At 33.6% G+C, this 11402-nt stretch overlaps 1 protein-coding gene across 1 annotated transcript in view; it reads right to left on the reverse strand.

The window, feature by feature from the left end:
- Positions 1-9816, reverse strand: part of LOC143065163 (bifunctional 3'-5' exonuclease/ATP-dependent helicase WRN-like) — a 57970-nt gene extending 48154 nt beyond the window's left edge. Inside the window, exons 1-2 of the mRNA XM_076238567.1 lie at positions 9241-9816; positions 1223-1724 (exon numbers count right to left, since the gene is read on the reverse strand). Coding sequence (XP_076094682.1) covers positions 1223-1696 — 474 coding nt within the window. The 5' untranslated portion in view covers positions 1697-1724; positions 9241-9816. The remainder of the gene's footprint in view (positions 1-1222; positions 1725-9240) is intronic.
- Positions 9817-11402: the final 1586 nt, after the last annotated feature.

Here is an 11402-nt window from a genome sequence, read left to right on the forward strand (position 1 = left end):
TGCTGACAAGATCCTTAGAAGATTTGTCAAATATACATGTATATGCAACAGACAAAAAAAATACAGAGCTTTAGAATTCAGGGCTGTTCCAAAACTAATTTTGGTACACAAGAATAAGATCAACAAGGAAAATGAGGTAAGTTCTTAAAATTAAGAACAAGGAATATAAATGTATACACGACAATCTTCGATACATTTGACTTCAATAACATTTATTCATATTTTTATAGACTATGGACAATTAACAGTCTGTCTTAGATACAGTTTATTGTTTGTCACATATGAATATACAATTGTGTATTGTAGAATAAAATGTGTTGATGGTTGACCAGAAAAGTATTTTGCTTATGTTGTGTATATATTATGTATTTTTATATAGATTAGACCGTTGGTGTACCAGTTTGAATGGTTTTACACTAGTTGTTTCGGGCCCTTTATAGCTTGCTGTTTGGTGTGAGCCAAGGCTCCGTGTTGAAGGCAGTACCTTGACCTATAATGGTTTACTTTATAAATTGTTACTTGGATAGAGAGCTGTCTCATTGGCATTCATACTACATCTTCCTATATCTACAAAAATGTATTCATTTTTTTACATAAATAAGGCCATTAGTTTTTCTTTCGTTTGAATTGTTTTACATTGTCTTATCAGGTCCTTTTATAGCTTACTATGCGGTATGGGCTTTGCTCATTGTTGAAGGCCATACAGTGACCTATAGTTGTTAATGTCTGTGTCATTTTGGTCTTTTATGGATAGTTGTCTCATTGGCAATCATACCACATCTTCTTTTTTATATGTATTCAACATCTATATACAAGAATTAAGCCTCAGATATAAAAAGGATTGATATGATTTTGAAATTTATTCATGTAATTTTTTCGTACATAAATGACAGTGCGTCATAAGCCTATAAAGGCTGGTTAGTATAAAAATTCATGTTTTATATTGACTGCATATGTTTGAAATTGTAATATATTTTATTTCATGTATATGTACCAAGTTTTACTATAAAATCTGCCTAAATAATCTCCTACATGTAGCAAGTGGATTTTTTGTACTATAAATTTACATAAATCATGTAAATACAGATGTATATTAAAATATAAAACTGAATACATGTACTTAATGCCTACGACCACAATTTGTATATTTGGTATTAGATTGATACAATTCTTTGGTCAAAATCTGCTTTATAATTTTAAAATCATTGATTATAAATCTTACATTTTTCAACACCTCTTCTGTGTTACTTTGTATTGCCAGTACAGTTGATGTAGATGTGGCAGGTTCATCATCAATGTTGTAATTATCAAAGTTCTCTAAATCATCTGTTGAATCATCATCTCTTGTAGGGTCACATGTTGTTGTTTGTTGTCGTCTTGATGGATCACATGTTTTTGTTGTTACATTGTCTGATTCTGTTTTATCTGAAGCTGGATCCGAAAATAAACTCTCATCATTAGTAAAGCATTCAGTTTCCTCTTCAGTATTATCATTATTATTGTCCTTAATTACTGTTCTGAACAGACCTGATACTCTTTGTAGGAGATCTAAAGCTTCCTCTATATCACAACATGCATTAGTATAAGCAATGGTATCTACATCATGAACATTGTTTTTAATTTTAGAACATAAATTTAATGTTTCACTTTTCACACTCTCAAGTTTTTTAAGTAAAATACTTTGTTTCTTTTCCATCTTCTCGGGTCATTCTACAGCATTTTCACTAGAAAAAATGTATGACTTTGTTATTTTTAGCAATGATAAATACAGTAGACTGCACCTACTTAGATATCCTCAGTTTTATGGGCTATAGTAATAACATTATTAAATGAGGACTTCACATGAAATCAAACAGTAAGAGCTTGATAACTTAATTCTACAATGTATCTATGATCTATATTGACATTTACAATGCTTACATGATTTTTGAATCACAACAGCCATCAACAATAAAATGCAAAATTTTGATCACTGAAACTGATCGCTGATACTGTGGATTCATTTATTTTCGTGGATTACATACCTGTCAACTTTCACGATTTTGACCCTTTGACACGATTGTGATCGTAAAAAGACCTTTAAAACATGATTTTGTGAAAATCTACACGAAAAATTTCATTGTTCCCGATTTTGAACTGTGTCCAAGGGAAGACAATCGTGTTCAGCCAATCAAATTCAGTGTTCTTGTGATTAAATTATCAAAAATGTTTTCTCTCAAGGTTATTCTAACATGCTAGATTTTGAACTTGTGTTGTATTCCTCATCTGTGTGTTAGTCAGAATTGTAAAACGTGAACTTCATATGGCAGGTGATTTTTCACCTTCAATGAGGTTCTTACACAGATTAAGAATAAAAGCATGGCTGAATGACAAAATTCAATGGTGCAGTACTACCATAAAGGGAATAAATAGTAGTTTATTCACTAATTTATTGACATTTAAAAACTTGCTTTAACATATTTATGTGCTATTTATGTCATGTATGTATTCAATTACATTACCATTTCATTTAAAGTACAATGTACTATTCTTTATTTTTCACAAGGATCAAACAAACAAAAAAATTCATTAGACATTATATTTGGTAAATTTTTTCTAATTGAAGGGTCCAATTATTTTGAATAATAAATAAGATATACAGTAAGTCTAAGAACATTTCAAAATTATTGTACATGTGTTGACCATATACATGTTATACCAGATACATTTGTAGATCATAAGATGTATACATTTGTAGTTCTTAGGGAAAATTTCTTCAGACAGTATCAATATGTGCTCATTTGTTAAAAAGTGGGTTTTAATGGCCTGATATTGAGGGGTTACTCCTACGTGTTGTTCCTAACTTGATAAAGGTCCTTCTTTGTGCATAATTTTAAATTGGAAAAGCCAACAATTATTTAATGTCTTTACACATGAAAATAAATCCTGGTCTTATAGATTCATGTTCATCTTTTCTACTGATAGGATACTTCCGGTACGTTGTTGAGGAAGCAGCACGCAAAATTTGCTCTTGCACAAAATCGCTACAAGATAGACTATAACCAGCCGAACAACTTAAATATACGATATAAAAACGGTAAGAAGATTTCGCTTGATATTAACTCCGATCTTTATGTGATATTTGGTCCCTTTCTCTTAAAACCGTTTTCTTCAAAACTTATGCAAAACAAGAAGGAATTTGTATCTATAGTCATAACGTCACTATACGTCGGAACAATTGATAACAATCGGATAACCAAAGCAACGTCAAAATGGCTACAAATACCCAACAAACCGACGATGAATTATCGGGAAACCTCTTATATGACAAAGATGCTAGAGTTATCCTTATGGAGATCCTGAAGTCGCTACGAGTCCTAACGGATAGGATCGAGAAAATAGAGATAGAAGTACAGAAAATCGATGGTATACAGGAAGGCCTGTCAAATTTGTCTACAAGAGTACAGACAAATGAGGAAACAATTGTCGAGATCCAAGACCGAAATAGGAAAGTTGAAGAAAGTGTTGAAAAAATGGGTCAGATCGTTCATACTGTAGTAGACAAATATTCAGCAAATGCTGAAGAGATATCTCAAATAAAAGACAGAATGGAGACGATAGCGGAGGAAAACGGAAAAGTCTCAAACATAGTCATTCAGGAATTAAAAGCGGAAGTGTTAGACTTAAAATGCAGAAGCATGAGCGATAACTTAGTATTCTCCGGGTTAGCGTTTCAGCGGGAAGAATCGTGCAAATTGAAAATTCAGAACTTTTTATTAAACGAACTGGACATACCCTATAACGTAAATCTGGGTAGCGTTCATCGATTTGGAAAACCCGGACTGAACGGAGCCCGTCCTATTGTAGCCAAATTTATCCACAGAGATGAGCTTGAAGATGTACTTAAAAATACATTCAAGCTGAAAGGGAAAACATTTGGGATAAGCGAACAATTCCCGATCGAAATTGAAAGAAAACGGAAAGAACTCTACCCTGTAATGAAGATGGCCAAGAATGAGGGTAAAAAAGTAAAACTGGTAAGAGATAAATTATATATCAATGGGAAACCGCATGTATCAACCGACACAAAACCAAACGGCACTGAATATAGGGATGTTCTACTACGTCAAGCCCAACAAAATTCGCATGGAAACAAAACTGTAAATGAACGCCCTTTTAAAAGGTCCCGACAGGAATCTGGAAACAATGACGCCATTAATGAGGCAACCATAACCACCCAACTGTAGGACGGGTCGAGAGAGTCCTCGAAAAATCAGAATGATCAGTTAAATTATCTAAATCTTACTTGTATTAATTGTTGTGGAATTAAATCAAAACTCAAATATCCTGAATTTACGGAACTGCTGTATAAAACGGACATTGCTGGCATTGTAGAAACAAAACTAGACGATATCGATGATATACAATTACAGGGATATGAATTGATTTATAAAAACAGAAATAAAATTGGCAAAAGAAGGTCGGGGGGTTTAGCTGTAGCGTACAAAAACCATCTCAAAGATAATATTGAATATATCAAAACTGAAAGTAAATTTGTTTTGTGGTGTAAAATATCGAAAGTAATAAATAGATCAGATGATATTCTTTTGGGAATTATTTACATCCCCCCTGAATATACTTCATATTCATCCATTGATGCAATAAACGAAATTGAGATGGAATTATTCGAACTATCACATAGGTTTTCAAAATGTTTACTTGTTGGTGATTTTAACGCAAGAACCGGGTCAGAGGATGATTTTATATTTGTTCCCGACAGTGAATCTCATGTCGTAGATATCGAAAATATACAAATAAATGCTGTTTGCAATTTAGACCAGTATGACTTCTCTCGCAAAAGGAACAGTAGAGATAAAATCAAGAACAGGTTTGGAAATCAACTACTAGAATTTTGCAAGGGAAATAACTTCTTCATCATGAATGGTAGAACTCTAGGTGACATAGATGGAAAGTTCACATGCCGAAATTCAAGCGTTGTTGATTATTGCCTATGCAGCGCAGAACTTATTCAAAATTTTACTGATTTTAAAGTACTTGATTTTTCAAGTCTCTATTCAGATGTTCATTCCCCAATCGAGATATCGCTGAAACAAACAGATCAAGAAGTTAGCACCAAATATAGCGATGATACTAGAACAAATGAACAAAAAATAAATAATTGGACTAATGAAAAATCACACAAATTCTTAGAATGCTTGAACCTTACAGAAATAGAAAATATTAATTCTGAAATTGATGGCACGACAGTAGTGACGCAAGAAACAGTAGATACGATAATAGGTAAAATAGGCAAAGTGTTAATAAATTCAGCAAGAAACACTTTTGGTTTTAAAATCAGTGCAGGAAAGAAGTCAGAACATAGAAAAAATAAACCATGGTTTGACCATGACTGCAAAACCGCTAGGTCAGAATTCCGTAAGATGAAACGAAATAAAAATAAGTCACCGTTCCACAGAGCACTTGTGTTAGATGCCGAGAAGAGATATAAAAATACAATGAACAAAGCACATAAGAAATACAGAAGCGATTTCAGAAAGAAAATGGATGATCTAAAGCAAAAGGATGGTAAGGAATTTTGGCAACTTCTAAATGGAAACAAAAGTACAGCTCAGCCCAAGATCGATTTCGACAAATTAGTCTCATATTTCAAAGAATTAAACAGTGATCTGAGAGATGATACAGAAAATCAACAAATTGAAAGTAATATTTCCCATGAAGAAATAAACGATGAGTTAAATAGCAGAATTACAAAACATGAAATTCTTAAAGCGCTGAAAAATCTGAAAAATAACAAAGCATGCGCCGAAGACAAACTGATTAATGAATATTTAAAAACATCAGCTCATGTTCTTATAGACATATATGTGAAAATTTTCAACCTAGTTTTCGACTCCGGAAAAATCCCAAAACAATGGGTCCAAGGAATGATAAAACCTGTCTACAAGAACAAAGGTGACAAACGCAACCCCAAAAATTACAGACCAATAACTATTGTGAGCTGTTTCGGAAAAGTCTTTACAGCGGTATTAAATGAACGCCTTAAAAAATTCTCAGAACAAACATCTCTTCTTAAAGAAAATCAAAATGGTTTCCGAGAAAAATACTCAACAATTGATTGCGCGTTTCTTCTGAACTCTCTAATTGAAGTTTTACAACACTCAAAAAAGAAACTATTTTGCGCATTTGTAGACTTTGAAAAGGCCTTCGATACGGTTAATCGTAATTTTCTATGGTTTAAAATGTTGAACAGCAATATAAAGGGGAAAATGTTTAATACTATTTTCAGCATGTACCAGAATATTAAATCCAGCTTGAGCTATAATGGTCAAATTTGTGAGCCGTTCGCTTGTGAAATCGGTGTCAGACAAGGAGAAAATCTGTCACCGTTTTTATTTGCTTTATACTTGAATGACCTAGAAGACTATCTCATCTCAGAAAATGTTTTAGGCATGAAGACAATAAGTAAAGATATAGAAGAAAAACTTGGAACTTTAATGAAATTATTCATAATTCTCTACGCGGATGACACTGTAATCCTGGCAGAATCACCTGAACAACTACAACATGCACTTAACAAATTTAAAAAGTATTGCGAAACCTGGAAGATGCGAGTAAATATTGCTAAAACTAAAATCTTAATTTTTTCAAAAGGAAGAACGACAAACCCTCCACTTTTCCGATTCAACAATCATCATATTGAAACTGAAAAACACTTTAACTACCTAGGAATTATTTTCAGCAAATCAGGCAGCTTTAAACAATGCAAACAAAATTTAAAGGACAAAGCAATAAGTGCAATGTACGAAGTTTTAAGGAAGGGAAGAATTCACAATTTATCAATTAAATGCCACGTAGATTTATTTGACATACTGGTAAAACCTATTCTGCTATATGGATGCGAAATATGGGGTTACGAAAACATAGATATACTAGAAAGAGTTCAAACTAAATTTTTTAAGCTACTTTTACATCTTAAGCCATCTACTCAAAACGAATTCATTTACGGAGAATTGGGTCGGTATCCCCTAGAAATAGATATAAACATTAGAATTATATCTTATTGGACAAAGTTAATTACCGGTAAAGAAAGTAAGCTCGCTGCTGTCATGTTTAGATACCTTTTGAAGTTATCACAAGAAACAACATTTCGATCGCGATCATTAGACAAGATGAAAAGTATTCTAGACAATTGTGGATTTTCTTACTTATGGTCATTCCAAAATACACCACCTAACATTAAATCGACAATTAAACAAAGACTAGAAGATCAGTTTACACAGTTATGGACAGGAAAGGTAAACGATTCGCCGAAAGCCCTGAATTATCGCCTATACAAGACATTACACAATTTCGAACACTACCTTAATGTACTTGACGATAAAGATGTGATAACAATGTCGCGGTTTAGGACCATGAACCATAAACTGCCGATTGAAAATGGCAGATGGCAAAACATTCCCCGTGAACAGAGAAAGTGTCCGTTATGCAGAGCTGCTATAGGTGATGAATACCACTATGTAATGGAATGCAGCAGTCTCCTGACAAATAGAACACTACTAATTGACAATAAATACCTAACGAACTGTAATGTTATAAAATTTAATGCTATTATGAACCAAAAACAGAAATCTAAACTCCAAAAATTGTGCAAATTTATCAGAATTATATATGACAAACTGGATTCTCTCTGATGTTAACCTGTCGACTACACTGATCATACCGTTGTAAAAAAAAACAACCTCATAATATTATTTAATGCTTCCTCAACAAATGTACTTATATGTAATGCAATGTAAACTAATGTGTTTTTCTGTATACCTTTGTCCAACTTAGGTGATACCAGAATAAAATGATATATATATAGATATAATAACTAGAATCATTCAAATAAACCCAAGAAGAAGGCTTGTAAGCTCATTATACAAGTACATGTATGACACTTTTTCTAGACCACAAAACAGCACACACAAAATTCGTCGCAAAGAATTTGACCTTTGAAATTGTTGTCACCCACTAAAACCCCAATGGGCACTTTCGAAAAATGGCAGGTATGGGATTAAGAAAATTTGCATGATCGTGGGCATTTAATTTCGTGGTTTTAACAAAGTACATATTTAAGCCAGAAAATTTGTTATTCGTTGAACATCTAATTTTGTGGTTTGCCTGTACCCACAAAAATTAGTATCCAATGAATAATAATGAATCCACAGTAACTTTTTAGTACTAATTTTTATAGGTCAGGAACACTGCCTTATATGGATATTCATATATTAAAAAACTAATTTTACGAAAAATTTAAAGGGGGAGGCATGAAGTCTTTATTTTAACTTTTATTGTAATTGATACACATTTGTATTGTTTACTGTTTACTTGAGTTTGTATTCAGTAGCAATACAATTGTTTGGATTTTATTCTAATAAAATATCTTACATTATCTAGTAGCTAATGCCCCCCCTTTAACATGTTTTTAAGTTCATCAGAAAATGTTTCACAAAAAAATCCATGAATCTACCTAATAAAAACATTTACATTGCTTTTTAAACAAAATTATAGCTGCTTTGAGGCATGGGAGGATACATGTATATATGGTAGAACTACAAAAATTAAATGGTTTTCATGTTTCTTCAGAAGATTTTTTTCTGTTTGTACGGAAGGACCATTTTCCGTTACCTATTGTTAATTTTCTGTTTTTGGGTGGTGATGTTATTTTGCCTTTGGCACCATCTTATAAATGGTGTTTGTATATTACAACTCATTTGCTACATGTATGCTTGTGTCTGTTCATGCTGTTCATGTTCATCCCCGGTTCCAGTTATGCTTCAGTGATTCACTAGATAATCAACCAAAATTTTCCTACAAAAGGGGGGGGGGGGGGGGCAGGCCCCACTTATGTCAATGCACAAGATCATGCTTTTCTCTGAATGTTTATGATGTCTTTACAATAAATCCATCGAATGTTGGATGTGTACTGAATAATAATTCATTGAGCATAAATTAGGCTTTTAGTTTTCTCATTTTTATTGTTTGTCATTTGCCATTTCAGAACATTTTGGTGGCATAATTTGGCTTTGCTCATTGTTGATATAACGACACTCGCCCCATAATCTCCCACCTCAGGCTCAGGGCTAAAAAAACACAGATGCTGTATATCATCTTTTGTCAGTGTTTGACTATAAATTATTATTTACTGTAATAGATTGAAAGTTGTAACTGAAACCTCTTTAGGATCAGGATTCTTACATATTTAGTGATGCGAACTCTTCAACTAATGACCTCAATATTTCTATTTCTACGTGAAATATCATATGTTTTCCCGCTTCCATTTTGTGTATTTTCGGGACGCCTTGGACTTTATCCTATCAAACGTAATGTGAGTTCGTGGTCTAGTGGTTAAGACCGATGGCTACAGTGCTGAAGGTCCCGAGTTCGATTCTCACTCGGGGTGCTAAAAATATCAGCACATCAGAAGGGTAATTTTCACCCTCTCACACACATCTCTGGTACCCAGACCGGAGTTTAAACTAGAATGGGTACTTTGGGGGCCTCGGTTGGTCAAAGTTGTCCCTTACTTTGACCTGGAGATCAATCTTCTGATATCTCTCTGGTTTGTCTGTTTCCACCGAGTGGCCTGGTGGTTCTCTCCGAGTACTTCGGCTTCCTCCACCATAATAACAGACTGCCCGGTGTCCTAGCACTCCCTTTGTGTTGGGTGGGGATTGATTGTCCTTGTAAAAATAATTGTCGTATAAACATACGTTAGTGACACATCTCCATTAATCCCGTTAGGGAGTGTACATGGATGCCACTGTACCCTCGCAGTTTTCAAGATCGGAGGCATTTACCAGTACATACATACATACAGTAGGCAATAACCAAAAAAAAACAAAGCAGAACAACGCACCAATTAAAATATTTCAACTTTACTGGCTTCTCAATTGCAATTTCAAAAAAATACTATGTCAAATAATTTGTTTAAATCACTTTAAATTAAGGGAATTATAATAATTTTGATCGCTCTGTTCATGAAGCTATGGACATTTCCATGAGGGCCTATACGGTCCCAGGGGCGGATCCAACCATTTTAAAAAGGGGGGTGGGGGGTCCCAGCCCAGGACAAAGTAGGTGGGGGGGTCCAACTATGTGTCCAATTCAAATGCATTGATCGTCAAAAAAGGGGGTTCCAACCCCCGGAACCCCCCCCTTGGATCCGCCATTGCGTCCGGGTTAACATTGCATGATGAATGAACTATTTGCCACCGGACGTTAAACAAGCAAGCAACAACCAATCATGGCAATCACGAGGGTCTGGATGTGGGTTTTTTATTTTCATTCCTGAGACAACTTGTCTCTATTTTTTTTAACGTTCTCAGTTTTTTTTTTTTTTTTTAATTATTCGAGTTGAATGACCAGGACAAGGATTCAAGTTGTATCGTTTATAGATCTAACTATACAAATCCTTGACCAGGTGTTTATTTTTATCATGATTTTTTCAAGTATTTTTTCATCACCCATTATTCTCTTTTCATTACATCTTAGATATCCATTATTTTCTTTTCTTATTTTTACCTTTATTCTCTGTTCTTTAATTTTATAAATTTGTCATGTTTCAGTTACAAAAAATAAAAGACCAGAGACAGTAAAAATTACGTTGTTTTTTTTTTTTTTTTTTTTTTTGTTTTTTTTAAATTACGGGTTCTTTTGAGTTTTTGTTGGTTTTTTTTATTATCTCTGATGAAACTGACCAGGGACAGTCTATACTATAGGCTAGTCTTAGTATATATTTATACTGTCCCTTATTAAACCAAGGTGTTTTATAGTAATATAGATATACAAAATACAAACCCTTGATGAAACTTACAAATAATGTATTTTTCTAACTGTGTTAAAGAATTGTGCATCATGTATTCCGGTTACTCATTTCGGGTATTTCCCCCCCCCCTACCCCCCCCCCCCAAATTTAAAAAAAAAACCAGCAAAGCAAACACAACAGCATTATGAACTGACATGCACTATTATTTTAATTTTAGTTTCTTGTGTACAATTTGGAAATTAGTATGGCGTTCATTATCACTGGACTAGTATATATTTGTTTAGGGGCCAGCTGAAGGGTGCTGGAATTTCTCGCTACATTGAAGACCTGTTGGTAACCCTCTGCTGTTGTTTTTTTATTTGGTCGGGTTGTTGTCTCTTTGACACATTCCCCATTTCCATTCTCAATTTTACTATGTATCTAATTTATGTTGTTAAATGTATACTAGTGTATATTTTTCTAATTAACGCAATTTCAGTTCAAAGTGTTTTGAACAATGCAATAAATAGGCTATCCAAAAACAGAATTCGTCAATCTCCAGAAAGCCGCCAATGATTATTTCAAAAAGTCTAAGCTTTAGGTCGGTAATCAA

The sequence above is a fragment of the Mytilus galloprovincialis genome, chromosome 2, assembly GCF_965363235.1.
Source record: "Mytilus galloprovincialis chromosome 2, xbMytGall1.hap1.1, whole genome shotgun sequence".
Lineage (NCBI taxonomy): Eukaryota > Metazoa > Mollusca > Bivalvia > Mytilida > Mytilidae > Mytilus > Mytilus galloprovincialis.